Source organism: Rhynchophorus ferrugineus, unplaced genomic scaffold, assembly GCF_030347505.1.
Source record: "Rhynchophorus ferrugineus isolate W39M unplaced genomic scaffold, kcgeb_rfMv2 rfM1, whole genome shotgun sequence".
Taxonomy (NCBI): Eukaryota; Metazoa; Arthropoda; class Insecta; order Coleoptera; family Curculionidae; genus Rhynchophorus; species Rhynchophorus ferrugineus.
Window position 1 is genome coordinate 79350914 of NW_027472580.1, and position 23188 is coordinate 79374101.

General features: G+C 32.6%; 1 protein-coding gene across 2 annotated transcripts; it reads right to left on the bottom strand.

Moving 5' to 3' along the window:
• Positions 1–643: 643 nt before the first annotated feature.
• chp (leucine rich repeat containing G protein-coupled receptor chaoptin) lies at positions 644–21569 on the bottom strand. 2 transcript variants are annotated; one of them, XM_076394686.1, is made up of 19 exons: positions 21437–21569; positions 18724–19015; positions 18498–18668; positions 18264–18439; positions 18030–18212; positions 16560–16682; positions 16343–16503; positions 16139–16288; positions 15862–16081; positions 15392–15800; positions 15128–15334; positions 10107–10354; positions 5442–5574; positions 5234–5385; positions 4983–5177; positions 2792–3202; positions 2614–2733; positions 1115–1353; positions 644–1059 (listed from the first exon to the last, which is right to left on the bottom strand). In XM_076394686.1, exons 1-19 carry the CDS (start codon positions 21437–21439, stop codon positions 792–794), a joined length of 3861 nt encoding a protein of 1286 aa, XP_076250801.1. In that variant the 5' UTR covers positions 21440–21569; the 3' UTR covers positions 644–791. The 2 variants fall into 2 exon arrangements, with proteins under 2 accessions (XP_076250801.1, XP_076250793.1); XM_076394678.1 differs by having other exon boundaries at positions 10107–10372.
• Between the last annotated feature and the right edge of the window lie 1619 nt (positions 21570–23188).

A 23188-nucleotide genomic window follows, 5' to 3' on the forward strand; every position in this document is an offset into this window, starting at 1 on the left:
TTGAACATAGGCTGAAAACTTATTTAGCAAAATCATAGATGAATCGATCATCCAAAAGAAAAGCGCATATAGAACCCGGAAAAAATTGCAACGATTTGTATAAAAGGACAATTAGTGCTGATCATCAGCAGAGAGCTTTAGTGAAAAATATTCGAAGGCCATTACATACCCAAACAGATATTAGTTGAGAAGTAAGCACTCTTCCGTCTATTGATTGATGATGATTATGACAAAATGACGAATCATCATAAGAAGAAAAAAACCATTCAATTATCTCATCTGCAATCTTCAGGATGATAGTGAACATCAGTACTGAAGATGGCAGATAAGATTCTGTCAAAAGGTCGTCAAGACATTAAAGGTTTTTTTTAAAACCAAACACAGATGAAAGTCCGAAATACGGTTACAACATATAGTATATATACATAAACCTAGTAAGTAAGTAAGTATAAGTCAAGTAATTAAATAACAAGAAAGTTTAAATATTTATTTGCCTTTACATTATTTTAACTACAATCCGCATCTTATACAATAAAACTGCATATACACTCAATCAAGCATTCAAACCTAAAAAGTTCTTATGTGTAATGATTGATAATAAACATCTAAAAAGAAAATGAATGCGAGTGTTTTAAGTATAGACAATTCCTGTACCACTACATCAATTTTCTCTAAGTATAATTAAAATCCTAAATCAAAATAATAAATAATCAAGTGATACAATCACTATATACAGTGTGGTACAAATAATGTTTCTAAGATGACACAACTATCTAATGTTCTATAATGTTCTATATGGAAAAATGTAATACGATTCCAACTATGAGTACCAGATACATTGAGGAGGCTCCTATTTTATCCGCCATACTCCACCCACACTCAATATCAGTCTTCAACACTTCAATCACCGACTTATTGTTCTTGTTCGAGCAATAAGACATCCTGAACTCATCCGGCACGTGATAACAATTCTCGTCAAAGCTGGATGCCGAATGAGGATCCATCAAGTCACGACCGCAAATGTATTGACGTTGTTTCCGAAGCCACACCTCAATCCATCTGAAAATGGTAACATTTATAAAATATTGATGCCGATTTTGTTTTTATACATTACCCTAAATCACAGTCACATTCCCATTTGTTACCAGTCATCTGTAAATCAACAAGGAACGTTTTCTTGTATAGTTCTGGTTTAGAACCAGTTATTGGATTCATGAAACTCTTCAGGGAAGGATTATTGCGTAAATCTATGGATAAATTGTGAGCCAGGCCAATATTTCTAAATATATCCTCGGGTATTTTGGGAACGCTGGTGTTCCTGATGCTGAGATGCAAATTAGGATGTCTAATGCCCTGAAAATATATAATCGATATAATATGTAGTATTTAAGATACTTTCAATACTAATAGAGCACTGTTCAGTATATTAATATTATTTCGTGATTTAATCACACAACTAGGATTCATGATAATGAGTTATTAAAGTATACCAGTGTATAGTTTTGATGAATTTAGTTCAAATCGCCTGTAGTGCAGAATCTCTTCATTCTTATCAATTCTTATCAATCTTATCATATCAATTCAAGATCAATTCTTAGCGATGCTAAACCCAATCTAATTTTATAAGAAATAAAATGAAATTCATGGCCATAAGCCTTGCTGTGCATATGATGGGATTAGCAATGTGTAGTGTACTACTAGGTGCTAAACCCTAATGAAATTATTTCATTGTGTGATTTGAAAAAATTGAATGATGTATTATTGCGAAAAAGACCAGCAATAGATATAAAGTTATGACAATGTTGACGTATGACAACGCTAGCCCACTGACTGAAAATGCTGAAGAAATATAATTATATAAAATATTTTGATTAATATATATATATATATATATATATATATATATATATATATATATATATATATATATATATATATATATATTGTGCCTAGATACTAATCTCCAGTTTATTATTATATCATTATTACTTTCATATATTATTTCCTACTTTCAAATTTAAAAAGCCGGCTTGGTTGAGGCAGTAGTAAAGGCGTCAGGCCGGACCACCTACTGTTGCGATAGTCGCGGGTTTAAATCCTGCAAAATCCGACAAGGAAAATGATCCCAGTCACGCCAGTAACCAGGCTAGGTAAGACCGGATGTCTTCTGGGATGATTTCTAAGTTGGTCACTCGCCATTCGGTAGGCTTAACGCCAAGGACCGTGGTTCGCAGCCCACGTAAAACAGTAGGTTCAATCCAAATAAACCATCGCTGGTAAAAAGGCGACTTTAAAATAAAAAAAATTAAGAAACACATTACCAGAAAATAGTATATCAATAAGGAAATTGTTTAACGAAAAACTGATTTTAAAAAGTTGGAGCAATCCTATTTTTTAGACAGGACACCACGATGAAAAAAACAGCTACATCAAACTAAAATTGGTAAGAAAAACTAATAAAAAGATAATCATATTGAAAAATAACATTTTTTTCATAATTAACAGCACTGTAACCTAGTTAAAGAAGAATTTTATATTTTCCATAAAAATATTAAAACACTACATAAATAATTAACAAAATATAATAACAATGGGAAAACATGAATTTCTTACCTGTAGAGCTTTCTGTCCAATTTTTTTCAATCCTAATCCAGAAAATGTTATATTTCTCAACTTAGTAGGAAATTGTCCTGCCATTTCTTTCTCTAAATTCGAATCGGTGGCTTTATTCACCTAAATTACATCAAAATTAACTTCTATCATAACTATAGACCATAAAGATATAACGCACGTGTATTTCCAATGTTCTCAATCCGGTATTCCACTGAATAATTTTCGGTATATTGAAACTCTTGAAACCACTGTATAGGTTCATCCTCAAGGTCCTCAACGAGTACATTTTGCAGAACGCTCCGGATTCTAAGACGGTCAAATCAAAGTCTCTAATGTCCAATTCCTCCAAATGATCAGCAACTCCCAGTAAGCTGGTATTGCTCAAATATGTGATTGGGTTTGATACCATGGAGAGATACCTCAGTTCGAAGAGCGAGTGCGTCAAGATGGGTATGTTGGTAAGATCGTTGTAATCCAAGTTCAGTTTTTGTAGGTTTGTCATATTAGTTGCCGTTTCTGGTGGTATATTTGGTAACGAGTTGTAAGCCAAAGATAAGGAAACCAAGTTGGGAGTTGGAAATATCGGTACCTAAATATTTTAAAATTATTTGCAAATTTTTAATGCAAATATGTTTTTAGATTACATAGCAATTATATAGGTTCTATATTTTAACTAGCAAACTCGACAGTCGTTTTCCTACCCGAACATCAGCGTAGGTATGTATGGAATAATTTATTTTAATAAATCGAATACTATAATATAGCCACAATAAAATCCAATTAGTATGTCAAGACAATAAGCATACATACTATATCTGAATAAGACACATACAATACATATTATATTTAACCCAATTAAGAAATTAGACAATGTAAAATGAAAGACAATTAATATAAAACAAATCATTGTTCATTCATTGTTAATATATAACATCCATTCTGATCTGGAGAAAGTGGATTAACTTATTGAGCTCAATGTTTGCGTTCTAAATCACATCTTGTCTATAATCTTCAAATTTCATACTAGTTCATATTAGATACTACAATAATTATTAAATCGCATTTCAATAAGTATGCTGCGATTATTAACATTAAGTGCAGAGTTACATGTTAAGATATCCGGTAATGTTTCCCAATTCAAGCTGTTTGTTTAGATTTACGATCATTTTAAAGGGTTACAATAGATACTGGAGACACTTATAGACATTATATTACTTCCCTTATTTAAAATAATAATTTATAGCATGATGGTTACAATTTTTGGCATTTAATGCAATCAGCAATTTTCGGTCGGCGAATCGCACTCTGTCATGTTGTTCTTCTGTCATTTAAATGATAACATTGTACTTCAAACTACAATATATATATATATATATATATATATATATATATATATATATATATATAGAACTTAATGCCTTCAGCATACCTTCATGTCCAGGGAAATATCATACCGTTTACGGGGATGGGATCCAATACCGTTTACGAATTCTAGATATTCTCTTGTTCAGTTTTCCTCAAATTATTAAGTTAGAACAATATTCAAAATGAATATGTTAAAATTATATTTGAAATGAATAAGCATAGGAAGAAACTAATAATCTACGACCAGACCAAACTATCTTGCTTAATAACGAACAAAACTAAAGACAAAATGTATAGCGACAGTGAAAATGCCCAAATAAGCAACATATAACTCAATAAGGTTTTTTTTAAAATTTAATTTGTATTGATCAAGATACCCTCCTTCAATATTAATACTATTCATTCTAACACCACTCTAGTGGAAACTGCTTTTCACAATTACTAACTACACCTTTTTATACAATATTTTTTCTTTCAAGATGTCAAAGCATATCTGTATCAGTTCTTTCATGCCAATATCTATCGAACGAATGTTGTGGGATATCAAAGTGGTAAGTGATATCAAAATCCTTTGAATATCTTTCTGAGAGTATTGAGTGGGAACACAATTCGTGAATTACAAAATACTTTTAAAAAAATGTATTTAAATATTTTCAATAGCTTTAGATAGTAGCTTTCACTGGCTGCTGTACATTTAGCTGATGATTTTTTTTATGAAGCGGTAGTATGAGTTCAGGTTTAATGCACTGTCCAGCATTTGCATCAAGTCTGAACCATCAAGTATCATTATTACTTAGATGTGAGAGTCTTTTAAATCTTATCAAACTACTATATGACTTCAACAGTATATATCCTCATCAACAAATAATGAATAAACAATCAAAACCCAATAAAAATAACATAGCAAAATTAAAACCTCTGTATTAAAAGTAGCAGAGAAATATCTTATTTAAATAATTTTTGATTTTATTCTAGGCTGCAAAATGTTCATTAGCTTTACTCACCATCGACAGAGACACGTTATTTAAATTAAGATGAAGCAAGGAATACTCGACCCCTTGAAAACTTCCGCCATTGCGCTCCAATGCTAGTTGTCCGTTATGACTGAGATCCAAACTGAGCAACATTGGTAGTCCTTTAAAAGTGCCGGCATCAATCTGCGCCAGGCGATTATAGGACAAATCCAAATAATTTAATCTCTGAAACAAAACTTTTTATTGTTCTAATACTGCATCAGCAATTTCTCGATATCTACCTTAAACCTCTCTAATAAACCACCGTGAGACAGAGATGATATAAAATTCCAAGACAAATCTAACTCGCATAACGTATGCGCTGGTGCTGCAGAAAAACTAGTCAGAGGCAACTTACTCAACAAGTTGTGAGATAAATCCAAACGCTCCAATCCTAAAATGAAAACTAAATCAATCAGAACCTGCAACTAGAATCGTATCGCGTCGTACCCTCTTCTCTAAATAAATTATCTGGTAATACTCGTAGTCGGTTGTTCGATAAATCAACCAGTCGTAAGTTATTCAGGAATCTGAATATGTCGTTTGGAATATCGGCTATTCGATTATGGGACACATCGAGAACCTGTGAAATATTTCAGTTTAGAGTATATTGAACACATTAGAAATCAGGAGATCAAATTTTTATAATATCAAATGTAGGTCCATTGGTGATTCCACATTGACATTCCGATAGTAGCATTCAAAAACTATTTCAATAGCTGAAAAACACAATGACATAAATGCATTATAATCCAAGAGGAATTACTTTGAAACAAGTTTCTAAAAATATCTTACTATTCTGCATAATACACATTTATCATACATATTGACGCAGTACCTATGGGTTTGTACTAAGAAATCAGCCTACCTAGTAATCCAACGCACCCAAACCAAAGTTCTGCGATTAATTACCAATGCTTATCACTACGTAATCAACAAAGAACTGCACGATGACCTCGAAATTAAATGGATACACGAAGTGATCCAAGATTTCGTCTTAAAACTTGAAATAAGTGTAAAAGCGCATTATTTTGTTATATAATTTTTTAAATTCATCTCTAAGAAAAACGAACAAATAAGAAACACTTGTGGTTCGAGGAATGTTTCTCTGTGGCAACATGTTTAGCAACCTCCTCGAACTGCATTTGCCAAATGTGATAACTTAACATGCCTAAGGGCTTTTCGAGCTCTATGAGAATTCATTTATGCAGCCGCGACCGTCAGAGTAACTATTCAGAGTCTATTTAGTTATCTATTCAGTTATCTATTATTTTATCTATTTATTTATCTATTCAGTTATCTATTAATTTATCTATTCATTTATCTATTCAGTTATCAATTTATTCTGAATATTTTCCGCTCCTTATTTATTTAATTATTATAACTCATAATCACTATAAATCACTGATAATAGTTTTATGGTTGCAATCTTTAAATATAATAAACCAGAGGCTAATGCCATAGTGGCCAAACTTTCTGATGTATAGTTATGATCTATGGATAAATTGAAGCATACAAAAACGCCACTGAAAGTGGTTTCTACTGGCTCTTGATGGCAGCGTATCTAGCGCGTGGTTTTTAGGTTTCGCCCTTGTACGCATTGCCCGTCCATCATAGCTGGAGCTGAAGAAGTGAGTGCACTAGTAACAATACCGTTCATTTATTAAATTGTTTATTTATTTTAAAAATACAGATTAGATCTCGCGCGTTATCCCTTGTTAGTATTGGGACATAAACAGGTACGTCGCGTACTATCCCTTCGTACCGTGTGCAGATATCTTACTTCATCCAAGCATAGTTTATCATTGATATCAAATATCGCTATTGTCTTTCATCATTATTCTCTAATGACACGTTTAGGCATTGTTATCACTATCGGTATTGAAAACTCAACAGACCCACGTAGAAATTCAATTACCAGTTAATTGACCTTAATTATCAGTATCATCACCGTTGTTTATCAATCTGGTCAATAATTTGTAATCTGGCCAATATACGGCTGATTTAAAGTTCTTTATATCTTACTGTTATTCTCGAAAATTGGTTGCTCAGGTACTTTTGTATCGATTTCAGAACTGCCTCAATACACGTTTACCACCTGTTTACTTTTAGTTTAATTGATTTATTATTGTTTGTAAATACTTTATATGATGTTTTTTTTAATTGTGTATATATTTTCTTGTAACTAAAATAAACAAATAATCTTTAAAAATAATATAGATTTTTTATTTACTCCCACTTAATATGAGCACCATCATCATCAACTGCTTGAGGCGCTTCGGCAATAGATTTCTTCAAATCAGCTCTATAATATCCAGCATCTGTATATACTGAATAGCACAATAATACAGCTTGGAAAACTATAATATCTCGCTCTACAAAAACATATAATTTCATAGACATCAATTTATTTGTACCACCATATGAATTCACAAATGTTAACACGAAAGAGTGAAAAAACAGAGCTGATTTTAATAAACTTTTTGCGAAAAACTTAAAGCCCAATGATGCCACCAATGTCGAATTCGGCTCTCGTCAAAAACCCGGAGATCTTATCGCGGCCACCAGTCAGGTATTTATTGACTTTTCGCAGACACTGATAGCTCGATATCGTCGAAATCGGTGAGCCGGCCGAAGTGGCAATTTAAAATCACTGAAGCGACAAACTCCCAAAAAGACTTATCTCCGATCTCTGTCAATCTCGTCTAAGTAGCGTCTTAAAAACTGATACGGACAAGTCATCCTCAGGGGAAATAAACTCTTAATATTTCAATGACTGCAACAGTTCGGATAGAAAGACTGGGAAACGGTCTAATAAGAGCCCATTACATTTACTGTTGTAGTTTCGTCTTTAATAAAATGTATCAGGAACTTATCATTTGAAGGACGCGTATAATAAGAATCGTCACGATTTTTTTCTGTAAGTTGGTAGTTCTGTACTAACAATAAGTTACCTTTCAAAATTTCAGCGCTTATATGATAAATAACAGTGTGTCTAATGTAATTTTACTTTAAATTGTAGTTTTGAACATTCTGAAGCTATTATAATGGTAAAATTATTTTCAAGAGTTTGCCTTATATATTGCATCTCAAACGAAAGTGTTCGCATCTGAATGCCTGAAAATATGGCAAAAAACCCAACAGAAAATAGGCTCGTGGCTGTGGATCTTAAACATTTTCGAACGCCGAATATATCGACAAAACAAGAGATGAATTTGATATTGCGCTAGCCGATATAACATTCGAAATCACTCTTTAAGTTATATAAGTTTAAAACAAGTCTGTTTTGCCTAAAAAAAAACCAAGAGCCAATATATGAAAAATATAAACAAAATTAAACAATTCTATAAGTGGCGTAGTCGGTAGAATTCCAGAGAGATCATGAGACTGTTGTCTTTTCAATTTATTCAATTAACCGAAATCAGATGAATTTATCAAGAAAAGAAGGCATTAAATTGGCAGTTATTCTGCAGTTACTCGAAATATTTCTTGGTATAATTAAATTATATCAATTAAGAAATATCCATTCTTTAAAAATCACCACTAGTCCATGTATTTCTGATACAAGCATCGCAGTTCAAGATATAAAGCTACTAATAATTGACGGATATTTTCTAACAGCAGTTGAGCAATAGTGGATTGCAATAGCTCAATTGCTCAAACGTAGACTGTTTCTCAAGTCACTAAGACTTAAGAAATAATTTTATAAACAGGTAAACATAGTGCTATACAGAAATTCATCAAAGACAAACTGGCGAACGAAAGTACAGATGGGACAACAACCACAGGCATGCCTTTGGTCATTAGTTCAGCAAAACAATGTCCTTTACATTAGGACAGGATTCATGGCTGATTCTAATCAGGCTGATGGGCCAATAATCAGATGGATTTGCCTTGGCCTTCTTTTTTGGAATAACAGTGGCAAGCTCATGTTTCCAGTTCTTTGGGAAACACTTTAACCTCAGGAGTTTCTGAAGCTCTCAAAGTCAAATTAATTTTTAATCAAAATAAAATACATAAGTAATAGATTTATTTTTAAACCCTACAGCTTTCATAACTTATATGTGAATTGGAAAATACAAAAAAGAATTTGAAATGTCATATATGTCCTATATTATTATTATTTTAAGCTAGATAGATTTGTAGACACATAGACTTGCAGGCTACCTATACATATACTACCTATATATATACAGATATATATATATATATATATATATATATATATATATATATATATATATATATATATATATATATATATATATATATATATATATATATGTATGTATATATATATATATATATATATATATATATATATATATATATATATATATATATCTAATTAATTATGTACATATAGAATCGAATTTTAAAATACATATTTATTTTTCTCAACAAGGAGTAGATGATTTGGATGACCATGACATATACATATAATGAAAACAAAGATAATTGAAAAAGGTAAATAACATTGTTAAATAGACTGCACTTAATTGTAGGGTCTAGAAACCCGTAAAATCTAGAAAATATATTTATGCACTGTTGATATTTAGATATCGTTCTCATTATTCCAATTCAATCTCGGACCATTATTTTAATTTAATCCCCAAAACAAAATATTCTAATAATTTAAAAGACATGTTAAAAGCAAAAGTCAAATATTAAAATTATGAAGGTCTTCGAGTAATTTATTGAATGAAACTGTGTTTCCCTTAACACTTTATTAATAACACTAACTATTATAAAACTAATTAACTAATAAAAATGTATGAATGTTTGATTATTGAAAGGATGATTGTTGATTGAATGTAAGATACTTTGACGTCGAACGATGCCTCTGCTGTCTATTTTTTGCGTGCCCTTGATCGTTTTTGGTCAATCTTATTCTGTGGCCAGTGCGCGACAAGAAGAAGAGGACTGACGTCACCACAAAATAATATTTGGGGTTAACGACCCCAGGTACCACTTCTTGTACTTGCGATACCGTTTCCATTTAGAGCCAATATCGATTACCACTAATGGAAATGTAATGGAAAAAATAATTTCGTGTCGTTTTATAGTATTAAGTAAATCATTTAAAACAAATTATAGAAAACAATCATTAGTTACCTGCAGTCTCTTACTAAACCGAAACATGTCAAAATCCATCTCATAGATGTAGTTCCAAGACAGATCCAGCCATTGGAGATGGGGCATATTACCAAACACGTCCTTGGTAGCGTTCAGTATCCGATTGTGAGCCAAGTACAGGTGAGTCAAGGATAGCTCGGCCGGTCTGAAGAACTGCTTGGCTATGTGAGTGATGTTGTTGTAAGACATGTCCAGTATTTTAACGTTGGCGTGAAATCCACCTATACCTACACAATAGGTACAGACTGCGAATCAGTGATGCATTAAATATGTCCTTAAAGTTACGTAGAATTCTAACATCGAATCATTGAAGGTGCGAGTGCTGCATTAAGTAATATTCGGTGATATTGTGTAGATTTAAGTTGAAACATAATTTCGTATAGTTATTCAATTTAAATAATTAAAGAATTGTTGAAAAATAATAATGCCGCCATTCCAAAGTCCAAAGTTATATGTGATTAATTGTTTTATAGTCTATTCAAATTTTTTTTGTATATGCGTCATCAAGATTATATGAAGTATTGTATGATTGTATCAAGAATGTATTGCCTGTCGCCATTTGTACATTCGTTTCAGAATCAGTCAATATTTTCTTTCTCATTTTATTCTAGTTAAAAAAACCCATAATGCTGTCTGATAAGGTACAATGCAAAAGCTTTGTTTTAATAAGTATCAGATCGCTACGGTTTTAAATGAAAATATTTTTAGCGTGTTGAATCTCAAAAATATCTCAAAAAATAAAAAACATTATAACCTTAAATTCACCAAAATGAACCCGTCTTTATGCGAAGCGGATGATGAATCAAGATCAGCTTGATGTTAACTGTATCAGAGTTCAAATATACGAAATGTATAAAAACAGTGAGTAGTGTTTTCAATCGAAACATAATTTAATACAATTACTTCAGACAAAATTGTTAGTCTCGAAAGTATCCATAAAAAGTTGAAAGATATACAGCTATTTGGAGGATGTTGAACATCCCTTCATACACTGTTAGATAATATAGGATTTAAATGGTGTAAAGATAACCCATAAATGGTATAAATGGAGTCTGCAATATTGCTTTTAAAAGAATACAATTTCTAAAAACATAACAAAATCAAGGAAGAATTATTATTTCAGAATTATATTGTATCACTTATGGCAAGATGATAATAAATATAGTGTTATAAGACGACAAAAGTTGATGAAAAAAGGTAAATGTTGGAATAACTATGGATTAGGTTTTGTTAATCATAATATTTATTAATAATTCATTGAAGACATAACTATATGTCATGAAGAACTACTTCATGCTGAAAACAGGAATATAAATGAAATATTTTTATTCCTGATACAGAATTAGTTTTCCTGTAGTGCTAGGTGAGTGGTGAAATGAAATAAGGTTTGAATAAACCATGTTAAAGAATCAACTATTTCAAATTGCTAGAAATAAGCCCGAAAAAAAATATACAGTAGATCAGATGGCTGAAAAATATGTTCACATAGTATTATGACTTCCTATCACTGTATATTCAATCCAATCGAGTTGATATGGGGGGTGACAAAGAATTATTATAATAGACATGCTGGTTAAGAACTGTTTCGATATGTGGAAGAAAGCGTTGTCGACCATAACACCTTCGATTTGGATGAACTCGATAAGACACACAGAGGAAGAAATTGATAAAGGGAGAAAACGTGAATGGGTAGTGTGGAAAAGAATTCATTGTAAATATAATGAAACAACTCTAACCTACAAATTAGTATACCTGTGTTCTTAATTGTAGTTTTAATTCCTTCGATAATATATGCAGCAGATGTACTATAATATTAAAATAAACTGTATATGTTTGATAACATTTTTGTTTCATTATTTTATCTAAACTAGAATTTAGTTGTATGTCAAAGCCAAACTGAACTAAAATTCAGAGTTGCTGAGATGAGGCAACATTGCGACGTTTTGACGTCACAAATTTAAATGACACATATACAAAATAACTCTTAATATACCATATATTGTATTTTATAGTATGTAGAGTATTTCCAACGTAAGTTCTGATTATATGCATAATCTCCTACATAAATATTTCATTCCAACATTTCCCCAAAGTTATTCTATATGATAACGCATTAGGCTCGTAATACTGTGTATAAAAGATGGTAATATCACCACGTAAACTGGGAAAGCTAATCAAGAATTCAGAATTCAAGAAAGTCAACAGGCTAAATGATGGCTAAGCGACCAATTAACAAGATTCAACAACAATTTGACAGTATTAACAATTAATCATTAAAAAATATCAAGAACTAAATTCATAACCCGTATGCTCTGACGACAGATCCTATATCAGAAAATATAAAAATCCAAGAAGAAGATTAGAATCCCCCACAACTTGTCCAATTCACTGAAATCTGCCTTCCTGCCATCTGCCATCTTTTCTGGTTCATTTGCACTAACCTAATAAATTAAAACTTAATTTGTTAAAAGCCAGTAGGTTATTTATTAACTTATGTCATTCCATTCATGCCTCACTGAACTTTCAATTAATACACTTTCAATTAATAAAATCCATCTAAGTGATAATTCGGAAGACCCTCGAAAAAATACACTTCCTTAACTACTAATACTTCTTCCTTCTCTCCACATCATTATGAACGCATAATTTTTTGGTATGTGAAGCAACACAAATGTCAATGAGGAGAAATCTGATGAACTGCTACTTAATATACTAATTTTCACGATGGTGTTTGAGTTGCATAATAATCTTCCTTCTGTAAACCACATCATTTCTCATGAATGTTTGTAGCACTTTCTGTTTAACACTGGTTCAGCATGCTTCACTGTACACGGTTTCGAAATGCTGAAGGAATGTGAAAATGGATCCTTGATTGAATCACCCCCAAACCTATATCGTTCTTTTGGTCAAGATATCGCCATGTATCCAAAAAGATGTGTAAAATTTTCAGACACAGATAGAAAATATATTGATCAACATAAACTGTACCGATTGTTAACAATAAATGCATTTTTAATGTGAAAAAATGATCAGAGTAAATGCAAGCACCTAGCAATATTAATTTATATTAGTTTATATATTTTTTAAATGCACGAACAATATAATTTTGGTACATTTTGGAACATCTAAAGATAATGGTAACACCACGTTATTCCAGATTTCGAGATTAAGTCGACCCATCATAATTGAGCCTCAATATGGCATATTTCTTTTTGATTTCTGAAAGTCAAATTCGAGCCAAAACTTAGCCCATACTGTCTAATAAGACATATTGGACTAGTAAAGTACAGCAAATACCCATACTCTACCTTTTATCGAAATCATAGCTTATTAAAGAACTCAGTATATTTTGTATCAATATAAAAGAAAAAGAAATTAGTCAATCCCAAGAAACTATTAAAAATTAACTCAATAAATCCAATATATACACACAAAAAAGGGCACGAAATATTGTCTCAACTTAACAAGTGTTGTATTTAGAAGTCTACGTACAATACTATCCTAATTTGTGCATGTGGACAGTACTATAAACACACAACATACAGTTAAAAATATAATATTCATGATATGAAATAAGTAATTCATAATTCATGAAAAGGAACGATTACAGAGTATAATATAACAGGTCAATTGAAAAGTCCCCGGCCTACCATAGTAAAACACATTTTTTGGCAAAATAATTTTTTTATTCAACATAATTCCCTTCAAGGGTGATACGCTGGTTATAGCGACCCTCTAGCTTTTCGATACCATTTTTGTAGTACGATTTATCCTTTGCTTCAAAATAGGCCTCAGTTTCGTCCAACACCTCTTCACTCGACGAGAATTTCTTCCCAGCAACCATTATTTTGAGTTCTGAGAACATGAAATAGTCGCTGGGGGCCAGATCTGAAGAATACGATGATTGAGAAAGCAATTCGAAGCCCAATTCATGGATTTTTAACACGGTGCATTGTCTTGGTGAAGCGGCACTTTCTTTTTCTTCAAATGCGGCCGCTTTTCGGCGATTTCGTTCTTCAAACAGTCCAATAACGCTAAGTAATAGTCGCTGTTGATGGTATTTCCTTTTTCACGGTAGTCAATGCATTTGCAATTGCATTTGCATCCCAAACTACGGACGCCATAACCTTGCCAGTCGACTGTTGCGTTTTCCAACGCTTTGGAGCGGGTTCATGGTGTGCAGTCCACTCGGATGACTGTCGATTGGACTTCGGAGTGAAATGTTTGATATTTCATCCATTGTCAAATGTTTCATGTTTCATCCATCATATCGTCGCAAAAACTCGGGTTTATTACGCGTGATCATCTTCAAGCGCTGCTCCGAATCATCAACTCGTCGTTGTTTTTGGTCAAAAGTGTGCTCGCGTGGCACCCACTTTGCACAGAGCTTTCTCATACCCAAATATTCGTGAATAATATAATGTACACGTTCAGTTGATATCTTTAGAGTGTCTGCTATTTCATTCAATTCACGGTTTCAATTTACGGTCATTCAAAATCATTTTGTGGATTTTTTAAAATATTTTCGTTGGTAACAACATGTTTTGAGCATCTACTGCGTTAACCGTCTTCGGTACTAATTTCACCACGTCTAAACTTAGCATACCAATCCTTGATGGTCAATTTTCCTAAAGCAGTGTCCGGAAACTCGGCATCAAGCTAAGTTCTTGCTTCAACTGTATTTTTCCCTTTATAAAGCAATATTTTATCAACACGCTATTTTAGCCTATTTATCCATTTTTTTCACAATAACAAAAGTTGCTTAAAAAGGGTTAAAGTTAGGACTAACTAAAAATATAAGGATTTAACTCTAGTATCTATGTGCCAGGCCGGGAACAAAATGGATACATTACTTACTTGATTGAATGAAATAATTTTAAAAAAATTAAAACAATTAAGGATTATTGTCGAAATATAATATGTTCCAGAAATATATTTATAGCAATGTTTGCTAAACATATATTTACAAGCAGCTCTGTATCAAATTCATCTATACTCACCCAGATCACTATCAAATGCTGATGGTATATTTACCAAAAGCTCCTTCAACCCATTATGACTCACATTGACGCAAAACAGACCCAAAGTTCCCACCTGATCAAACATGAGAAAATCGAAAGTTTTCAGGTTGTTATACGCCATATCTAAATCCTCTAGTTCCGGCAAATTCTGGAATGTTTCATACGATACGTTAGTGAGTTTATTACCTAAAACATTAACCAAATTATCACCTACACGGTAAAAGCATCAACATTCATCCATACCTTTTAAGTTTAGTATTTTTAGATGCTCTAGATTCATAAAAGCTCGACGGTCTAAATTCTCTAGCTTATTATCATCCAGATAGAGATGCTCCAGCTGGGGTAAATTAACAAACGTATGCTGAGAAATGGTTTTTAAATTATTAAACGAAAAATATATCTCTTCCAAGTTGGAATGTATGTCACCCTGGAAAGTACCCTTATGTATAGCCTCGATTTGATTATCCTGAAGCTCGACACGACGCAACTTCTTCAGGAAATGGAAACTGGTTTCGCCGAGAGTTCGAAATTTGTTATTACTCAGATCCAGCACCTCTAGGTTGACTAAAACTTTAAGAGCATCACTGGGCAATGACGTCACTGAACCAGAGAAGGCGTGTGCCAAAGACAGATACTCTAAGGAATGACCGATCTATAATTGGTATTATATTAAATCCAAACAGTGACATTACACATCAAGAAAACCAACTCACATCAATGAATGCATTATTTTCAATAGTTCCTATACTATTGTCTGATAAATCGATGTATTTCAAGGCATGAACATGACGAAAAGCATTATTTTTTACGGTCTGCAAACCAGCAAAGGTAACTGAGATCTCTTCCAGATCAATACCAAACTCCAAGAAATCTTCTGGTGATATATGTGGTTGTGACAACCGTGAGAGAGTCAGTGATCTCAAACTTCTTAACCTTCAAATGAAACAACATTAGCAGGACATCCATAAATGTATTTCTTTAATTCATTACCTACGTAACTCCTGTATATTTGTGGGCATGTTCTGAACACCACTAAGATCCAAATTGTACAAAGTGAAATGAAAGGCGTTAAAAGCCTCAACTGGGTTTAGTTTCGTAACGATATTATCACTCAGTGACAGAGACCGAATATACTGAAACCTATAAAACAAAAATAATCTGATTAAGACTTAAAAGAAAGAAACAAAAACTAACCGCTGGAAGATGTCGTCCGGAAGCAACGATATGTTGTTACCGGACAAATCCAGAACCTCAAGAAAGTTTTCCAGACCCGCAAATGACGCAGGTGATATGTTAGTTAGGCCGCAACTCCTGATGTACAATTCGCGTATCTTAGCTTGTCTAAAAGCATCATTCTGCAAAAATCGTTAATTGTTAACACGGGTATTACCTAGTTTTTTTCTATAATTACCTCTATGGCAGACAATGGATTTCCATCCAAATAAGTCTTGTTGAGAACGTTAAAATACTGAAAAGATGCTGGTTCTAGTACACGTAACTGGTTATAATCCAAATGGAAAGTATCTAAATTTAGCTGTAATAAAAAATAATCTATCAGACTATTATCATTTTCATATCCTAATTAATATGAACGAATAAAATTTGTCATTAATATTAGTAGGTAACCTAAGTGACTTCACTTGAATATAGAATATTAAGACATGTTTTTAAAAATACTCCATGGCTATGATTTGACAAAACTCTAACTAATCTTCGACAGGCATCAAAATGCTTAGATTGAGATTGAAAGAACGTATCATCAATCAGGAGACCAGATGGAGGCCAAACCAAGACAATTGTAATCGGAGAAGAACGAAAGTTTCAGAGTTGTAATTTGTAGAGTTTTTGGCAGTGGAAACAGTGGAAAACTAGAAAATCATAATAAGATGACTTTTTCAAAAGTTTTTATTTTTGTTAGTTGATTCTAACATTTCATAACAAACATTTTATTGTCAAACAGGGCGATGACTGACACTGACCTACACCCAATATATTTTGGTGGTTGTTACATCTATTGTATACAACACTAATGTTGCAACATATGCTGACGATACAGCGGTTTTATTATCACACGAGGCTCCAATATCAGTCACAGGAAACCTCCAACTTCATCTTAACAAAATCGAATTATGGTTGAAAACGTGGCGTATCAAAGCCAATGAGACAAAATCTACCCATGTGACATTCACCCTTTGTAGAAGAACTTGTCCCTCAGTAAAATTGAATAACCATGAACTTCCGCAAGCAGACAATGTTAAACATCTGGAAATGCATTTTGATCGACGTTTGACACGGAAAAAAACATATAGTGACTAAGCGCAAACAGCTTGAGCTTAAACTAAACCAAATGTATTGGCTGTAAAGCTAAATTATTATTAGATAACAAGGTTTTGCTACAAAAACTACAATTTTGCTGGTTAACAACAAATAAAAATGACAAAAAGATGGATGAATGAATAGTCAGGAATCAAAATAAACTAAATATACAAAACGAAGAAAGATACAAAAATAAAGAAATAGTTGGAAAATAGCAACAGAAAAAACGAAAAATTATATATTTCATCTTTGTATTCAAATTACCCAATTACCCCAGATTGGAAAAACAATTCTAAATTATTTAAAACATTAATGAGAATCTCCAACACACTCATGGTATACCATAAAACTAAAATAACAAAGAATATAATTGTATTTAATCGAAAAATTACTGCAAAATTTGTTGTAAACTGAACATCTGTAGTTAGCTTTTAATTTTAAATTTCCTTCGTTCTCACTGCACAGACAATTGAAGTGTTATTACCAATATCAACCATCATTATCAAATAAAATTTTTTTCATATACGAGTCTTAGAAATATTAAAGTGTTAATAATATTACAAACCTGGAAATTCAAATTAATATTAACTCCAGGTTCGGATGAGGGTGACATCTTGTTAATTCTGTTATAACTCAAGTCCAAAGTTTTCAGTGTCCTTAATGGCTGTAGTGCTTGATACGGTATTCCCGACAACTGGTTGTCACCAAGTAAAAGATGTGCTAAACGTCCCATTCCATCGCGGAATACCTGAATGGTGAAACATCAACAATCAATAATCTATCTGAAAGTCACCCTTACCGAAGGATCGATTTCCCTTAAATGGTTGCCTCTTAAATCGATGGTATCCAACATGGGTAAACCAGAGAATGCATCAATGGGTATTTGATTAATCGAGTTTTCAGCCAAAACCAAAACCTCCAACGAACTCTCCAACCCCCTCCAGTTTTCCGGAGTAATTTTTATAATATCATTGCCTTAAAATAATAAAATCGAAACAAAATCGAAAATAGAACTGATCAATACTATCAATACCAGTAAGATCGAGTAACCGTAACTTCTGTAAATATCTTAAAGCTCTGTTAGGAACCCTGGTCAGTTGACAGTGGCTAAGTTTCAACTCCCACAACGATCTCTCCAATCCGAGGAAAGCCTCATCCGGTACCATAACCAAAGGATTGTGACTGACCACAATTTTATATAATCCTGTAGTGTAAATATATACATTAAAAAAACCTGATTTGTTTGAAAGTTACTTTACCTGTGCTTTGAAGAAAATACGGTTCCAATATTCTTAGACCATTATTTTCCAAATGAAGCATAAAAGCTTTGGATACATTAACAGTTTCTGGTATCCTTGGTAAATGTACATCTCTACATTGAACAATTCCCAGGTCTGGAACAGCCTTTGAACAACTACACAAAGGATTAAAGTAGCACGGCGGGTACTTCACCATATCCTGTTCCTTCGATTCTATCATAGACACCCATATCATCAACAAAAACATTGCTATGACCAAGGCATAGCCAAACTGGATAAATTTAATTAAGTCCTATAATAAAAATAATAATACAAAATCGAATGTAGCTATGTTCTTAGATAAATCAAAATAATAAAAAAATAGAGATACAGAGTCACTAATTAAAGATAATTAGACCTTAATATGACTCTACGGCTCAGGTTTATAAACCTCCAACGCGGTTTACTTTTGAAAGAAAATAATATATAGTCTTTTAAAAGTTTTTTGTATATACATTATCAAAATACTTAATGTATTGCCTGCTGCAATTTGTAAATTCGGTTCCTTCTCATCTTATTCTAGTTAAAACGAGACATAATGCTATCTGATTAGTTCAAACACGTAAAAGAATGAGCCTGTCAAAGTCGTCCAGTTGTTAGACGTATGCAAAATTTTTGAAAGCTATAGTGACAAGAGATTATACCTCTAACTTATAAACTATTGTGACGGTATAATTCACTGTAGTTTTTAGATGTACTATAATGTTAAAATAAATTATATTTGATAACATTTTTGCTCAATTATTTGATTTAGATTAGAATTTTGTTGTATGTCAAAGCCAAACTAAACTAAAACTCAGAGTTGATGCGGAATCATTACGACGTTTTGATGTCACAAATTTAAATGACGTATGTACAAAATAAATTTGAACGGACTATATGCTGTTTGCATGTATCTTAATGAGTGATACCTATCGGTGAAAATGCGAAGTAATAGGAAGCGAACACAAAAACTGTCAAACAATTTAACCTAACTATTAAGTTCGATAGTTAATATTTCTCAACATAAAATAACAGTTTTCCATTCAGTTTTATAGAGTTATTCGGTATATAAACTGATCATACAACACTGAAAATTGCATTTTAGATGCTAATTGCATTTATTGTTTGATTTGTAAAAAATTTGACACCCCAGCGCTAAGATGGTTTTTGACGAAACACCTTTAGAAACTTATTAATTGTCGGTTTTTATTACAACAAGTTAAAAGTGACTATTTTGATGGTAGTGGCAAATAATAGTTTGGAGGGCCGAAAAAGTTCGAATACAGTGTAATTGTACGACTTATTCGGCGAAAAACTGGCCCAAAAACTCTAAGAACGATTTAGCATTTGATGAATCAACTATTTGCAGGCACAGATAGGAAAAAACCAAAAGCAGGGAAAATGGCTGCCATCCAAATTGTGTTGCAACATCTGGTATTGTTATTTTCCAGGCCGAAAAAGAATCCTTTTCTGTGAGTGTTGTGACAGGCGATGAAAAGTAGATCTGCTACAAGAATTTTAAACGCAAAAATTATGCTTTGGGAGAGCCATTTACATCGACAACGAAGCGGAATATTCATGGCTATAAGGTCTTGCTGTGCATATATAGGATTAACAAGGCATAGTATATTACGAGGTGGAGGAACCGAATGAAGAACATGCATAAGCATATGCAGAACAGGCATATCTACTGAAGTCAATTGAATAATTTTAAGGATGTATTAAAAAAGACCATCAATAGCGAATAACAAACGCAAATCCATCCTCTTGCATGACTACACTTAGTCACACATTGCAAGAGTCGTGAAGGATACACTGTTACAACTAGAAAGGGAAATTATCCTGCATCTTGCTGCATCTGTATATATCGATTCAGATTGGCTGGCGGTTTCGAAGTGCTGAAGAAGTGCAACCATCCAAGAAATTGCACACCAAATGCTAAATTTTATCAATATTTATTTATAATACATATTGTATTCAATTATTCTCAGTAAATGCCCTTTTAAAGTAAAAAAATCATTATAAAATAAATGCGAGTATCTACATTACAACAAAGTAAGATTTGCAGTAGGCATTTTATGCTTTAATTCCAATTAGAATGTTACAAAACGCTGGCAAATTAATCATATTTTTTTATTGTAATAAAACCTGAGTGTGATTTACAAAATGGGAATTGATTCATATTGATGGTCCAGGCATAAAAGACATAAAAAGTGATAAAAATTATTCTTATGAAATTATTGCTTTGCCAAATTTTTTAAATTGGTTAAATATACAATGCAGGGTTGGGATATCCTTATAACATTATTAGTTCTCACTCAGAAACCCACTTCAGTTTTACAAAATAGTTGAAAACGGACTGAAGTAGACATATTTAACAGAAGGGCTACTTTTTTTAATTTCTGTTAAAGGAATCTAATTATAAACAATTTCTTTCTGTTGATAAACAATAGTTATTTTGAATGAAAATCCTCTATTGTATATTAAAAAATCTAATCACAAGTATTGAAAATAAGCATTGGGTACAATAATAACGATGCAGTAAAATCTATACCAACACCTGTTAACCGCTGCATAAGAAAGTATTAGATTATTATTAGAAAGATTATATTCTAAAAGTTTTAATTCAATTAACGAATGATGGATGGAAAACAAAAAAAATCATATCAAATTAACAGTATATTCAACTTACCATCGTTTCAAACTCGCTCTTTCTTAGCTCACCAACCACTTAATATAAGAAAAATCAGCCACTGTTAGTCATAGGAATCGTTTCATGCAGGTCTACAACATAACACCGTCATCGTTAACGCCGACTGACCTAGTAGATTGGTCAAATGAAACCTCATTACAGAGACAGCAGATGCAAGGGCTTCCACTAATGAGATTAAAATTTAATAGCTCTATCAGTAACTTACTGGCTTGGCCTAAATCTGATATTTTTTCTACGTATAACAAATTACATTATCAAACCTGGTGTTGCTTGTTGACGGGGAATATTTTCCATAGACAACAAAGACAAAGAAAATTTTATTTTTGAATATACCTGGATTTAGTCCAAAAGATATAATCTCATAAGACCGTTTAAACTTACATTATGTGCAATATATTAATATTAAAAACTGAATTAAAACAATGAACAGTCATCCATTAGAATGGTGTAATTTACAATCCTTTATTTCGCCAACAGCTCTTCATCATAGCTGTAACTTCAATTATACCTAATTGAATGTCTAAGAAAAAAGAACCAAAGCTTTAGCAACAAATAGACCTGCATTTACAAATCTCAGTAACAACCAGATACATATGATCTGGAACTTAAAATATTTAATGCAGCAGGAGAAAATAACAGGTCAATTGAAAATTTCCCGGCCTGACACATAAATACGCTACTAGAGTTAAACCATATGTTTTTTAGTTAGCCCTAACCCTCAAAAGATGCGTGTATAAATTTGACAGCTGTCGGAAAATTAGTTCGTGAATTATAACATTTTGAGTGAAGCAACTTTGGTTATTGTGAAAAAATGGATAAAAAGGAATTTCGCGTATTGATAAAATATTGCTTTTTGAAGGGAAAAAATACAGTTGAAGCAAAAACTTGGCTTCACGCCAAGTTTCCGGACACTGCCCCAGGAAAATCAACTATCAAGGATTGGTATGCTGAGTTTAGATTTGGTGAAATGAGCAACGAAGGCGGTGAACGCAGTGGACGCCCAAAGAAGGTTGTTACCGACGAAAACATTAAAAATATCCACAAAATAATTTTGAATTACTGTAAATTGAAACTGAACAAAATAGCAGACACTCTAGAGATATCAACTGAACGTGTAACGAATATGATCAAGCGTAATAAACCCAAGTTTTTGCATCGATATGTGACAATTGATGAAACATGGCTCCATCATTTCACTCCGAAGTCCAATCGACAGTCATCCGGGTGAACTGCACAAGATGTACCCGCTACAAAGTGTGGAAAAATGCAACAGTCGGCTGGCAAGGTTATGGCGTCTGCATTTTGGGATGCGCATGGATTAATTTTGAAGGACGAAATCAGCGAAAAACGGCCGCATTTGAAGAACAAGAAAGTGCTGCTTCAGCGAGATAATGCACCGTGTAACAAGTCAGTAAAAACAATGGCAAAAATCCATGAATAGGGCTTCGAATTGTTTCCTCATCCACTATATTCTCCAGATTCAGCGACCCTCCAGCGACTATTTCCTGTTCTCAGATCTCAAAAGAATGCTCGCTGGGAAGAAATTTTCGTTGAATGAAAAGGTGATCGCCAAAACTAATGCCTATTTTGAAGCAAAGGACAAATAGTACTACAAAAATGGTATCGTACGGTATTAAAAAGTTGGAAGGTCGCTATAATCAGTATATCACCCTTGAAGGGAATTATGTCGAGGGTTCGAATACTGCCGAAGTAAAGTTGTAAAGTTGTATT